The sequence below is a fragment of the Apodemus sylvaticus genome, chromosome 14 (genome assembly GCF_947179515.1).
Source record: "Apodemus sylvaticus chromosome 14, mApoSyl1.1, whole genome shotgun sequence".
NCBI lineage: Eukaryota > Metazoa > Chordata > Mammalia > Rodentia > Muridae > Apodemus > Apodemus sylvaticus.
Window position 1 is genome coordinate 24,946,138 of NC_067485.1, and position 14,965 is coordinate 24,961,102.

The 14,965-nt window shown below is 41.3% G+C and overlaps 1 protein-coding gene across 3 annotated transcripts in view; it reads right to left on the reverse strand.

Annotated features, from left to right (window-relative positions):
• Positions 1 to 6,933: 6,933 nt before the first annotated feature.
• Hivep1 (HIVEP zinc finger 1) overlaps positions 6,934 to 14,965 on the reverse strand; it is a 126,057-nt gene continuing 118,025 nt past the window's right edge. For all 3 annotated transcript variants that reach the window (XM_052156388.1, XM_052156387.1, XM_052156389.1), the window contains exons 8-9: positions 10,026 to 10,528; positions 6,934 to 8,600 (exon numbers count right to left, since the gene is read on the reverse strand). In XM_052156388.1, coding sequence (XP_052012348.1) covers positions 7,461 to 8,600; positions 10,026 to 10,528 — 1,643 coding nt within the window. In that variant the 3' untranslated portion in view covers positions 6,934 to 7,460. The remainder of the gene's footprint in view (positions 8,601 to 10,025; positions 10,529 to 14,965) is intronic.

Genomic DNA, 14,965 nt, shown 5'->3' on the forward strand with positions numbered 1-14,965 from the left:
CACAGGTGTTTTTTAGCGCTTTGTGACTGAGCCTTTTTTTTTCTTTTTGGTAATTTTTTTAAAAATGATTTTCTCCTTATACTACAAAATATTTTTGAGTTTTTCGAAATCATCCAAATGAATGGAAAAATGTCTGAGCCTTTGTAGAGTATGAAATGATGAGAGTTATATTAACTATACATCAAGATAGTTAATATGGTTTTAATGAAGATTGGTTTTTTTTGGAATCAATAATTACGATTGCCTGAGTGGCTATTAATAACTAGACTCTGCATGAAATTGTAAAATTCTTCCAGTGAATATGAATGCCAAAGCAACTGAGCATACTTTTCTGTCTAATGGATGGAGATGCTCCAAATAACTAAATCCAAATATGTCAAAGTATACAAATGGCAGATCAAAACCAGTCTTAACATTTGACCCTACCAGGCAAACATAAGCCTTGCTATTACCAAAGAAAACGAAGTGAGCTGGGCTAATTGGGTGATCTCAAAGCTGGCTCTTCCTTCCATGACTGACCTCCAGGAATGTAAAACCTCATGTCTTCCATCCAGCCTGGCTTCCTTAGATCTCACTTGGCAACATTCATGGGTAAATAACTAAGCATACTGCCTTTCAGTCACTAAAACAAATGAATAAAAGATGGTTTGTCTCCAGCAAGAATAAAGAGGAGCTAATGTCTATTGGCCTTCATGAAAGATGTATTTGCTTTTAGCCCACAAATACATAGACAACTAAAACAGGGTAATTTATTCACTTCTACATTTTAAAAACCCAAAATAAAAGGGAGGGAAAAAAACCAGATTAAGTGCTGTGTGGTGGCCATCCCGGCTCAGGTTGAGGGGCATTTGCCATCAGCTGTCTCTTTCTCTCTCTTGCTGCTTCTTTTGCACAAAGAGAAGTGATGAATATCTTTGATTCCCTCTAAATTTGCTGATTACTTTCCTTTCATTGTAGTTAAATAAGTACATTTAAAGAGGCACAATTTGATGCCTTGTCTTGTAGGTACACGCTATTTGAGTAATCACGCTTGTCATAAGTACTGCAAATTTGTTCCATTTCTTTTTGAAGATATTTCTGAAAGGCACAAACTCGGGGATATTAGGATTTTATTATACTAGAGCCAGGCTGGTTTTCAACCGAATCTAGAATCAAAACAGTGTGAATCCACATGCATCTTTCTTCCTTTTCGTCTAAGTTTTATAATCATCAGATAAGTAACAAAGACAATTTGTTCTATAATGGTTAATAATTGAAACCTAATGTACATAGGGATTTACATGTCTTCTGCGTGATTAGAACTGTCACTTTTGATTACCTTTTTATCTCCTGCTGTTTGAATTAAACGTTTCATCCCTAAATATTTTTATGGCTTCTTTTATATGGAGTATGAGAAAGAGCATAGAAAAGGTTCTAAAAAATCTATTATCTACACAAATATGCCTGGCACTGGACATATTCATTTTTGAAGGAAATTTAAATGGAATGTTTTCTGAATAATAATAAGACAGTCACCTAGAAATGAATGTGCTATAACTCAACCACTGTAAATAAAGACTGGGAAATCAGCAGAATTCAATGAGAAATATTAGATAGCCTCACTATTCGGTTAGCTTTCCGAATAGTGAAGAACTTTCTCAACCATAAAATGGGGATAACAGCACACTGCATTTATTGCAATCATCCTGGTGTGTGGTGAGTTCCATACTATATTAGTCTATAAATGTAGTCTACATATAATCTCCAAACAAGTCTTGCTAGTGTAAGAATATTACTTGATTTTTGAAATGTAATTCTTTTTGTGTATCTGTGTATACTTACGTGTTAGTTCACATGTGTGTAGGTATGCATGTTAAGGTACACCTACACATGTGTGGGCTTGTGTGTAGAGGCCAGAGGTTGATGTAGGGTGTCTTGCTCAATCACTATTTATTGAAGTGGGGTTTCTTATTCTGGCTCTCACTAATTCTGCCTAGTTCAGCTAACCAACTTGTACAAGGGACCAAGCCCTTGTCTCTACCCCTGAAGTTCTGAGATTATAGGTAGGCACCAGTCCAGCTTACCTTTTCTGTGGGTACTGGGGATCCAAACTGTTGTCTTCATGCTGTGTGCCAAGTGCTTTAGCTACTGAATCATATCCCCAGCCCCTCTAAAGAGCATTTTCTTACTATCCCCAAGATTATACTTTTTCTGGTGGGCTAGGGTATGGAGAACAGCAGATACTAAATTGGTAAATTGGTATAATTTCAACCCAAATGCCAAAGCTCTGGTTTCCTCTTAAATTCTCTCTCATAGTCAGCCCATCTTTTCAGGTGATAGAATCTCTTTGCTCACCGAGCTACACTGATTTGTGTCATGAACAAACATCTCCTGTTACTTCACCAAGTCTACTACAGAAAAAGAAAGGATATTGGGGCCAGCTTGGCAAGAGGTAGCCTTCTTGCCTCTCACTCTCCTTTAGATGACTCTCCTCTCCTCCCAACTCTGCTGTCTTGTTAGTGCCATAAAATATCAGCTCACTGGAGAAGAGAGGAAAAAGGCTGTTAGGCTCCTCAGTTGGTACCCCCTTTTTCTCCACTAAAATGACCTGTTGAGCACCCTGTGTGGAGACTCCTACAGTGCTAAGCAAGCTTAGATCTAGCCTTTGTTGTCTAGAATGTCATCACAGCCTCGCCAGATGGCTTCCTGAATCCCAAACAAGTGGTTTACGTATAAAGAATGCTGCTGTACTGCTCAGTCCAGCAAGGCAGGGTTTCATCATGATTGTGAGACACAGCTTCCTTGCTTAAGACATATGGAGATCCAGCCTGATCAGGAGGAACCACTGAGCTCACGAGCGGGATGTGTCTGGTTATGTCTTATGTCTAATTTCCCTCCTGTCTGTACTATTCTTCCCACCTACTAATAAGTAGGTGCTCTCTACTTAACGGGCGTCCCCATATGGCCAAGGATTAATGTCACCTCCTTGAAGCATTTGCTGGTGCGAGAATGTCCCTCATTTGCATTTCTACTTGGTACCACTTCAGACCAAGCAAGATGAAGCCCAAGCTCTGAAGGGAAGATGTCATTTAATTTGTATTACAATTGCATTCTCAAAGACCTTTCTTTTACTTTCTCTGATGCTGGTGATGAATATTTACTGAACATCTAAGTGACTCTTCTCTCTTCCATTTTTCTTAGTCTCTATGACTATTCTTGTTTTATTCTTTGGCATTGTGGTTATTTTAAAGTCTCAAATCCTACAGATCCTTCAAAGTACAGCAGTTCCCATCACCCATAAATCACTTATTATTTTATAACCATAAGCTTCAACTTTCTTTTGGTTATAGTCTATGGTTTCTAGGATATATATGGCTTATTATGATTCTCTAGTTTATATGACTCAAGCAGGTGATATTTTGGGTTGGAAGGTTCTTGTGTAAGATGTATAATATTGGAATTGGTTGGCAATTAGGTCAGCACTCAGTTTTCAGAGTCTGAGAATCTTCAGGTCCAACCCTGATTCAGAAACCAGGCAAACATTTGAGTGGCTATGCATGCAGATGTGCACAATGCTTTCTCAAGAATGGGTGAGGCTATATAGATCAACCTTTGTATGAAAAGCTAGGGAAACAAGTCCTTGTGACTTTCAGATTCTGTAATTTATAGAAGAAAAACATTCTATAATGTTTAAATGCATTTAAATGCATTATCTCTATTTTTCAACAGTAAACAGTCATTGTCATTAAAATATTATAAAATACATATTTAATTATTTGTAGTTTTGTAATATTTATCTTTAACTCTTTAATAAGACAAAAATCATAGGAAGCTGCTTTGAAGGAAGATACTTGTTTTAAGATTTGCTACCCCCAAATTTTATATAGTTATTAAATAAAAATCACCATTTTGGTATTGCTTAATCTTGACATTAAAAAAAAAGAAGAAGAAGAGTTACAGGGAGATTGGTAATATGACCAAATGCACTGTATGAAGTTTTCAAAGAATTAATAAATATACTTACAACAATTAAATACTAGAGGAAAAACTCAAGGCTAAAAGGAAAAATGCCAAGAAGATGGTGTAGCTTGATATGAGCATTTCTCAAAAAACGAAAAAAAAAAAAAAAGAAAGAAAAGAAAAAGAAAGAAAGAAAACATACTTGACAACCTTTGAACAAAAATACTGAGCAAGCTCTCTAAATCTCGCTAAGTGCCACCATTTAAAATCCAGGTCAGAGATTAATGAGAAAAGTGTTATTTACACCACTTCTGTGAAAGGAAAAAAAAAATCAGAGCTGTGTTATAAAACAAAAATAAAAAATAAAAGAAACGAGAAGCAAAAATCACTACATTAAATGTCAGTTAATTATCATTCTGAAGGGAATAATTATCACTGCGGCCGAAGCTTTGAGCATGACAACAAAGTGACATGAACACCTTTGATTTATGTCACTTAGAATAAAATTTCCTAACAGGTAGATTCATTTGTGAAAGCCAGAAAAATGACCTTCAGTTCAGGTATATTCCTGCCCCAACACTGCTGGCAGAGGCTTGGTGGTAGATACATGCAAAAAGAGATTAGCATTCATAGTGTTTTTAATTTATTTATTTTTTTTTTTTGCAGTGCTGGAGACTGAGCCTAAGGTTGTGTTCCTCATGCTTCAACCTTCCTAATGCTGCAACCATTTAATGCAGTTCCTCAAGTTGTGCTGACCCTCACCATAAAGTTATTTTTGTTATATTGCATAACGGCAATTTTGCTACTGTTATGAATTGTAATTCAAATACTCTTTGGAGTTAGAAGTTTGCCAAAGGAGTCCTGGACCACAGGTTGAGAGTCACTGACCAAAGGCTTAACACATGCTAGGCCCTGAACTCATCTCAAATCCCACAAACTTTTCATTTGTAGTTTTATCAATAATTTAATAGATTTTATGTCATGGCATCCTAGTCATCTGGAAGCACAAAAGTCGCGAAGTCTAATGCAGTGTCACCAGCCCTGTGACATCATTTGTGAATTGGGCATATTTGGGACAATCAAGTGGACAGAGCTTCGTTGGGGAAGATAACTGGAGAAACTGCCTAAAATGAACTATTCACTTGCATATCTTGTGCATGTAATTACTTCAAAACACAGTGGCTCCAGTTTTAGTTACTAATTTGTATCTGGCGAAGATGGTGCTCAATTGTGATTGGAATTATATCCTGATAATCTGTCAAAAGTTGGAAACATTGTTGAATCAAAAATGTATTTACTCTCCTCTCCCCCCTTCTGGGCAGTCTAGGTCAGCACCATAGCGTGCTCGGTGACCACTGTCCACCCCTAGGGTGGAGCCCAAGACTGACTGGAAGCTGGCGTCACTACTGCTGCCAGGATTCAGCTTATCACTAGCCAAGGAAACCCCAAACTCCAAGCAGTTTGAAAATGCATCTGCACCTTCTTTTTTTTTTTTTTCTATCCTTGCTGCAGATTGAAAACCTTAATTTGAATAAGATGATGACTAAGTACATTAGGAAAATAATTGAAAAGTCACATTAAGAAAGTCACTAGTATGACTGGTATGTATGTAATGGGATGAATCTTGAAACATCTAGAGAATGAAATATGATTAGCTTATAGTAGCTTGTTGTTAAATTTCCAAAAGGACATCAAATATAAAACAGGATCTAAACTATAGTTTAAATGAAGGAATCCTCCATATTAATAATATTCGATTTAAACTATTTGGAAAAGTTCAGTGCTAAAATTGTGAGCTTAACTTTTGAGTTTAGAGAACTCATAGAGTCATCTACAGCATCCTTATTGGGAATAGTGTTGCTTATATATTGCTTTAAATGCCAGGCAAAAGTACAATATAAGGTCATGACAAGAAGTTAAACCGATGACTAGGAGAAACTGGGAAATAGACCTTGTTTTTAACTATTATGTTAGAGAAGTGGAATTTCTAAAGTTGAGTTTTCTAGGAATTTTTTTTTTAAAGGAAGTCTGCACCATCTGTGGAAACTTCAGGACCTAAGTTGAAGAGATGTACCTCTGTGAGGAGAAGCACCTGTTCATTTCCACTGCACTCTGGACACAGAGCCACCATCACTGGACTGCAGCTTGGCAGTCTTAATTAACAGGCAGATAGGTGGGGCTCCAGGTGCCTTTTCTCAAAGCCAAAGAAATGATCCCCAGGGTGGCTAACAGAGTGTCTTCAAAGCCTTCTCACACTCCCCTATAGCATGATCTCACTGACTTCTTCATGTGCTTTCTGTCTTCATGAAAGGAACGTGGAAACCCAGGAAACACTGCTTTAATGTGCTAAGTGTTCAAATTCCAACATAAAAATATTTTCCACACAAACCCAGCACCTGCAATAACCTTAGCTAACAAGGCAAACGGCTGAGGTGAGACGTGTGCAGCCCCCCATGTGACATCTTCCAGACTGACGGCTGGCTTCCTCAGGATAGAAGCGATTATTTCTAGGTCACTTGAAGTAGACATGTAGGTTTTTCCTCATTGTAAGCCTTGTTGGATCCTTCAGGATTTGGCGCTGGACGGAACTCTCTACATAAAGTAGATCTGAAAATCCAGAGGCCCTTGGCTAAGGAACATGGGTGCGGCCTGGGAGGGGGCATCATGGGGCTCAAGACTTTTTTTTTTTTTTACTTAATTTACATTTTTCAGAACCACATTTAGGGATTTTTGTTATTTTTAGAATGTCTATTTTATACATATATAGACGAGTAGTCAATTCTCTAACGATTAAATAACTATAAAACTACATCTGACACTAAGGAAAAAATTGTGCTTATCTCTTGATTTTTGGGTGCTAGCCATGGTTTCACAGGGAAAGGAGACCACTGAAACTTTGCCTCTCAAAACTAAGGACCAGCTATGGAAGGCACGGAGGTAAGAGCTATTTTCCCAATGGGGTATAAAAACAGCATGACTTAAGCACCACTGAAGTCTGTGAACAGTATTTTACTGAACAGTATTTTACTGAAACAATTCATAACACAGAAAATCTGTCTGAAGTGTACAGTTACTGTCTTATACAATGACAGGTCCATTTGCAAAGACTAATATGAATACAATAAATATGAGGTTTACATACTAATTTATACACCAAAACTGCCCTACAGCTGTAAAAATTTATATTTAACAGTGCAACATATCATTTAATCATCTGATTTATTTGACAAATTTCTACTAAACACAACTACCTGGTTTTCATATACATATATAACATTGTATGTATATAGATATTCAACCATCTGTACAGATTCTAAACATAAAACTCCTAAAAGGCACAATTGTCTATACAACATATACAAAAAATGGCTGGAGCTAACACAAAACAACAATTATTGGTCAAAAGTTCATGATTGCACAAAGATTAGTCATGAGTTTACGTCAGAAAAAATGTGCTTTAAGGAAAGAGGGTTTTTCAAAAAAACCTGTTATTAAAAAAAAAATCAATAAAAAACAAACCATTAGGTTGCTATGACAAGCCTGTCCTCGTCATCATCGCTGCTCACGTCGCTGAAGTGCACAATGGGCTGCCTGTGGGGCACGGGGGGCCTGGAAGCCAGTCTGTCTGTGGGAAGTGATGGAGGGCCTGAAGTTGCAACTTTCTGTAAAGCTTCCGGTGTGGGTGTCGGCTGCGCCTGCGCAGAGGAGCGCCCGGGCGCCACGTGACTCGCAGAGGCCCCCTTCTTGGTGTCCGTTTTGGTAGAGCCTTCAGGCCTTGCGTGGTCAGCTGAGGGACCGGGCACTGTTTGTGGGGTTTCCTGCGGGCCTTCGGGTGACCGCTGTGGAGGCTCGGCGGTGCTGTGTCCCTGGTGTCCCTGGCCCGCGGGCATCTGCAGCTCCACCGCTTTGCTGTTGGAAGCCTCAGTCTCTGGAGTCCCCGTGGTGCCCACAGCCACCGGGCCAACGGAGGGGATCAGAGTGGGCAAGGCGATGTTGAGGATCTGGAGACCCGGAATGTGTGTCTGTGGGGCTGGACTGCTCTGTGCGGGCGCGTTGGCCAGAACCTGGAGCCCCACTGCGTTGAGGGCCAGGCCTGGGGGGTGCACCGGCGGACCCACAGTGGCGTTGGCCAGGCCCACGATATTGACTGTTTCCATCCCCAGGGACGTGAGCGACTGCAAGGCCGGGGGACTTAGGTTCTGCAGGCCTGGCACATGGATTTGGCCTATGGGAATACATGGCACGACACTGCTCAGTTCAGCCACGCCGGTGGGGCGGTTAGGAGCGCCAGAAACTTGAGTGATGGTATCCCCGGAGGTGCCCATGGTTCTGTGGATAACACTCACAGCAGGGATGGTCAGTTGCATTGGCCCGGCCTGTATGGGTACAAAAGTGGAGTAGGTGAGGCCGGCAGGCACCACGTGGATACCCCCGACGGGAACCATGTTGTATGGGGTCCTTGATTGCTGCTGGGAGTGCAAGGGAAGATGGCTGAACAAATGTGTCTGGGGGGAAGGCAAGCCTGGAGGTGGCTGCAAGGTTATTTGCTGCTTCGGTAGTTCTTGACTGTCGGGGTGAGGTGAGACTGAGGGAGAAATCCTGGCTGCTGGCTGAGGGTTGAGCTGGGCTACGGCAGGAGGCAGTCCCGCAGATGATGAATCCTAAAAGACAAGAGACAATGAGCCAGATTGCAGGGGCTCCTTCGTCACCACTAAGACACTAGTGTTCAGTCTGTTTTCAATGTGTTCTGAGTATATATTTGTATTTGACATTTGTCGGCTTGCTACAAAAATTTGCTTTGATTTTTTTTTTTTAGAAACTTTCAACAGCAAAAATAACTTCATTTTAAATTTGTTTCCTACTACCAATACCAGAAAAAAAAAATGTATAGTATTTTGCAATCTGCAAACCAGTTCTTAGGCATCATTTATACGGATAGATGAGCATGACTGTTTTTATGTCGATGATATGTTTCAGGTACCTCCTGCACCACTTTATTTTGGAGACTAGGAGATACTAAGAAATGCTATCTTAATGGGCTGTGTCAACTCAACACACAATAACCAAAATATTATTCATTTATGAAATGAAGAGCTGCTATTAAGACAGAGGTCTGTAGTTGTTCATTAATTGCTAACTCATTCATAAGCTGATACGATGTTTACTGAACACTGGTTTTTTCAGGCATAGGTAGGCATTATGTAACTCCCATAGCTAAGATGCTGAGACAGCAGCTTAGAACACAGGTGAACAATATTTTAAAAATGTTGGGGAGGGATGAATCTTGCCTCTCCTTTTCATTCATGAATTTTATTTACATTCTAGCTTTTTCTTGCATATACATGCATTTCCATCTATGTTAGGGAGCTGCATTAGTTCACATAATTTAATTTCTATATTAAGTTTAGTGAGTGGGAAATATCGTTTCCCACAAAGAAATAAACCCTTCTGCCTTATTCAACACACAGGAGAAGGAAAAGATTTGTCAGTGAGAGACAAAATTGTTTGTTGGTTAGGAGGCAGCCCGGGCAAAGCATGCAGTAAACTTCTTCTACTCTGGAGCTGGGCACTGAGCTCCTCTGGAAGGAAACTTTCCCAAGCATTCCCAGCAGTGTGCTCATACAAATGACATGAAATCTTCAATCATTTTTTGTGCCACACTAATTTTGTCATGAAGCCTACTAGCAAAGCACAACATTTGGAAAATGCTGTAAACCAATCATATCCGCATTAGTGGAAAAGCATGAGTTGGCCTCTGGATCCTTATGTCTTGGGATGTAGGTTTAAAACTGGGAAATACATATTTTAGTGTGTGTGTGTGTGTGTGTGTGGTGTAAACCACAAATAATAAAGGAGTATATTTTTTAAAGAAGTACCACAGGTTTTAATACATTATTTGGATTTTTGTCAAGATAATTCACAAGGCTTTAACAGACATAAATGAATTCTGTCATCAACTAACAAGAAGGTACACACTCATGTGGTCATAAATGATTTTCTTTAATCTATGAAGTTTTCCTTATGGAATAAGAAGAGAAAACAAAAACCAAAGAGGCCGCCACCCCCACCCCCACCCCCTCATCTACCTGTATTGAAGCAGCAGTGTTGCCAGCCGCAGGGCTTCTCAGAACATCAGATTCAGAGTAATGCACAGACATCTGATGGCCGGGAGACCTGACGGTAACTTCTGGGGACCCGGGGGTGTCTACAGGAGGGGCCAGTTCATGCTCTTGTCCAGTACTCGGCCTGGCCTTTGCTGGTAAGTCTGTCCCGTTAGGATCAGTCTGCACTGTGCTCAGGACAGTCATCTTGGTGAGCAATGCTCTCGGGAGAATGTCCATTGGGTCTGTGTGTACCCCTGAGAAGCAGCTGGACACCCTAAGATCCTCCTCTACACTCCCAGGGTCCTGAAGGCCACTTCTGGATGGGAGATGCTGTGGGCTCGCTGTGACTGAGGGTGCTGCTGAGAGGCCAGACTCTGCCTGGCTGTCGTCATCATCCTCTTCATTGTCATTGTCATCCTCATCTGGGCCATCAGATTCTTCAAGATCATATCCCGACCGCTCACAACCAAATCTTTGCTTTTCATCTAATATGGCAACCAAAAGGATTTGTTACAGAATGTTCTACAATTACACAAACACCATGTCTTCATTTTTAGAAGCTTGGCAGTACTGCGTAGCATACAGAAGATGGCATTTAGGGCACACCTCAGAAGAGTGAGACAGAAAAGCAGCCAGTCAAGTGGCAGGGGCATAGATAAGGCCATGAGGGAAGGGTGGCAGGAAGGCATATGAAATGAGCCTTCAAAGAGAAAGGCACAAGCACAATGTAAAATGTAAAGAAAAGAAATAAAGCCTCAAGTATTATATTTGAAAAACTCTTAAATATGACAAAAACAACAGTTCCTAAGCGTTTTCTCTATTTTCCCATTGTGGGTCCAAAGGAAACCCCCATCTCTCCAAACTTGCAAAGGCAGAGGGCCAAATGGCTATCTGTGGTGCCTGTTAGCATGCCCTAGCCATGCTGGCCTCTGGGTGTGTGTATCACACTACCTGTTGTACATTTCAAAGTTCATTCTCACTCTCCCCACCTCCTCCCCTCCCCTAAACTCAGCCCATGGGCTTCCCCCCTCCCCAAACAGGCTCACCACTCTGTCCTCCTCTGGGCCTCCCTCATTCGTGCTCTCGCTCTGTCCCCCACACCCCTCTCTCTGCTCTGCGCCTGTTGCTCTCACGGCCAGGCCCAGTCTGCTGGCCATGGTCAGCCTACCACTTCCTCTGCTCTGGACTCTCCCACACGCCTCTGGCTGTTCTTTCATATCTATAATAAAAAATATTTCATTTATGGCCATGGAATGGTCATGTTATTAGTTTATATACTTGCATCTTCCTTTTATTATGAAATTAATAGACCCACTCTTTGTGGTATTTGATTTGTTAGTAAAATAATTTAAATTTCAAGGATATTAGAAACATTTTAATTGATATGTAACAGTAACAATGCTCACTTGATATTTAAGGCCTTATACCCTGTGATGGTTTGTATATGCTCATCCCAGAGAGTGGCACTATTGGAAGGTGTGGTCTTGTTGGGGGAAGTGTCACCTTGGGGATGGGCTTGGAGATCTTCCTCCTAGATGTCTGAGCATGCCCAGTCTGTTCCTGGCTTCCTTTGGATAAAGACATAGAACCCTCAGCTCCTCCTGCACCATGCCTGCCTGGATGCTGCCATGCTTCTGCCTTGATGACAATGGACTGAACCTCTGACCTGTAAGCCAGCCCCAGTTAAATGTTGTCTTTTATAAAACTTGCCTTGGTCATGGTGTCTGCTCACAGCAGTAAGACCCTAAGACATCGCCCATCTCCATCCCCATCCCCCATTTGTATATTTTACCTATCACCACTTCCAGGCACACGGAAGCCAAAGGTTGACAGCAAGTGTCTTCCTCATTCTTTCTCCATGTTGTTTTTGAGATAGGGTATCGTACTGAACCTGAGACATGTTTAATCTAGATTTGGCTTGCCAGTGAACCTCTGGAGAGTTTGCCTATATCCACTCCCCAGAGCTGTGGTCAGAGGCATGCGCTGCTCTGCACAGCTTTTATGTGGGTCCAGGTCTAAGTCAGTTCTCTATGTGTGTGTGGCAAGCACTTTTCCCACTGAGCCTCCACCATCAACTCCTCTTTTCAAAAATCACTGATGTTTCTTTCTTCTTGGTTCTGTAAGACTTGACCCATTGCTTACCAAAAAACAAACAACTAAGTGAGGTAACCCAGTCTCAAAAGATCAATCATGGTATGCACTCACTAATAAGTGGATATTAGCTTGGAAAACTGGAATATGCACAACATAATCCACACTTCAAATGAGGTACAAGAAGAACGGAGTGTATCAGTATAAGACAAAACCAGACCAGGGAAGTGGGAAGGGATGGGTGGGAGAACAGAGGGAGGGAAGGGGGCTTATGTGACTTTCGGGGAGTGGGGAACCAGAAAAGGGGAAATCATTTAAAATGTAAATAAAAAATATATCGAATAAAATAATTATAAAACTGAAAAAAAGTCATTAATACACTGCTTTTCAAGAACTATTCGTGATGATTTAAGTGATAGTGTCAAAATTCTCATGTATTCATGAGGAACTTGGTTTAAAAAACTTCACTATTTAAGATCATACAAAGCAGATAGCTAATGTTAAGCAGGGCGGGAAAATAGCTACAATATTTCTTTGTCACCAACCCACACGGACCACATATGGTTCTGTTGTATGTGATACATTCCAAATTCTTATTAAACAATGATATTGGTTTCAGTGGATTTTGGTCCAAAAAAAAAAATTAAACAGAGGATGCCAGAAATAATAATGTCTCTCCTGTGCACAGCTCTGAGTAGTGGGAGGAGACTGTGCCTAGCCTGCCACGGCTCACCCGGAATATGAGAAGTGCTTGCCTACCAAGCACGGAGGGCCTGGCCTCAGTGCTCAGTGCCGGTAAAGAAAATGAAAAGTAAAACTAAAACTAAAATGCTAGCCATGGAAACACTGCAATAGGACAGGTAAGCAAACTGACACACTCAAATTCTATGCCCACTGAAATAACTTTCAAAGATAGGAGAAATGCAAAATGTCTAGCAGTGCTGGGAAATGGTGGGTGCTGGCAACGATGTGGCTGTTCCTTCCATAACCCAAACTGATATGACTTCCTATCTGACTTCTAGGTCTCAGACTCCAACATGAAAGTGTTTTTAGTATAATCTCCCCAAACTGGAAGCAACTCAAGTATCTTTTAATGTGCTGGTGGGTAATGAGGTACAGCACACAGCTTTGAATACTACTCGGTAGCAAAAAGAGAGTGAACCACCAACAGTGCTGTGGGCTTTCGTGTCTCATTAAGTGACAGAGGTAAGACCTGAAAACCTCACATAATTTAAGATTTATTTTTAATTATGTACATGTATACTGGATAGTGCATACCTACAGCCCAAAATCTTGGGGTCCCACTGCAGGTGGAAATACAGGTAGTTATGAGCCTCCAAACCCATGCAGTGCTGGAAACGGAACTTGGGTTCTTTGGCAGTGCAGCAGGGCTCTTAACCACTGTGCCATCCCTTCAGACCCCAAGAGTACATAGTTTATGCTGTTTTCCTCAGACCTTCTGGAAAGAAAGCTAGGGGAGAAGTTGCTAGGGGCTGGATGGAGTGGCCTATGGGGCCGGCAGGTGATAGCCCTGGGCATCTGACACGTAATTCTACATTTGCTAAAAACCTACGTACAGTGAAAGATGGATTACATATAAATCAAACAGGATCTGGGGCGGGCTCAGTACAGAATTCAAGGAGACAACTCTGTAACCACATGAAAGGGATGGAAAGGAGGGTCCTGATGAATGAACCCCAGCTGGGCCCTGACCGTACACTGGGAAGCCTGAGTCCTGGGAGCAGTGAACACAGTGAACTGTGCTTGCAAGTCCGTCTCCCTGGGTGTGGGGTGAAGACCTCTGACACTAGTCCATTCATGCTAGAGTATGAGGCCACTTGAAGAAGGAGCTCTGGCTTCTTATTGTGCAGAAAGTCAAAATGAAGGAAGCAGAAATAGTAAGGGTAAATATAGGGCAGAAAAAAACAGGAAGTTTTAGTATATATGAAAATTGTGTGCATGTGTGTGTGTGTGTTGCAGGCGTGTTTATAGGTATGTTTATGTGGTGCCAGCATGCCTAGTTCAACCTAATAATTGATGCACAAAGAGGTGGCCGTCAAAGCAATGAGCACACCAGCCAGCAGCCATGTTGTCTTGGTTTCTAAATTTATTCTCTCCAGTAAAAAGGACCAGGAGTTTTTAGAGAAATGCATAACTCTGGGGCTAGAACCTCTTGGGGAGGGGAGATCCCAAAGAAAGGAACTGCTTCGGAAAGATGATTGGATCAGACCCGAAGGGCCTTTACTGTCTCTAGGTAATGCTGATACCTGCGTGAGACACTGACTGACCACAGCAGCTGGGGATGCCTTTAGAAATAAGTGCATTCTGAATCCACAGGCACAAGTGGGAGAATAAAGAAAGTAACTCCATAGAAAAGTCCAGCTAATGACACACCATGGTGACACCACTGATAAGACCAGGGATCGAGGCTAGTATGACGTCATGTGTCCCTTGACTGCAAGCATCACCTTTACCTCCTTCCAAATAATGTACCACCTCAACTAATTTGAAAATACACCTTAAGAGCCAAATTGAAAACTATACTTCAAGGTAAACAATACTCATTGTCAAGGTTCAAAAGGAAACTACAATAGATATATTACAGGACCCAGAAAAGTGATGGTATAACATGATATGGGACCCAAAGGATCCGTGTAACATGAATTAGGGCTTTATTCCAGTCAATAATGAGCTGAGGTAAACTCTAGTGTCCATATGTGTGGTCTATGGCCATGTGAGGCTACCACACAAGAGGGGGGTTGGGCCAAGAGTATTCAGGATCTCTCCATGTTACAATTTTTTCCATGTGATAGAAAAGATATTAAAATAAA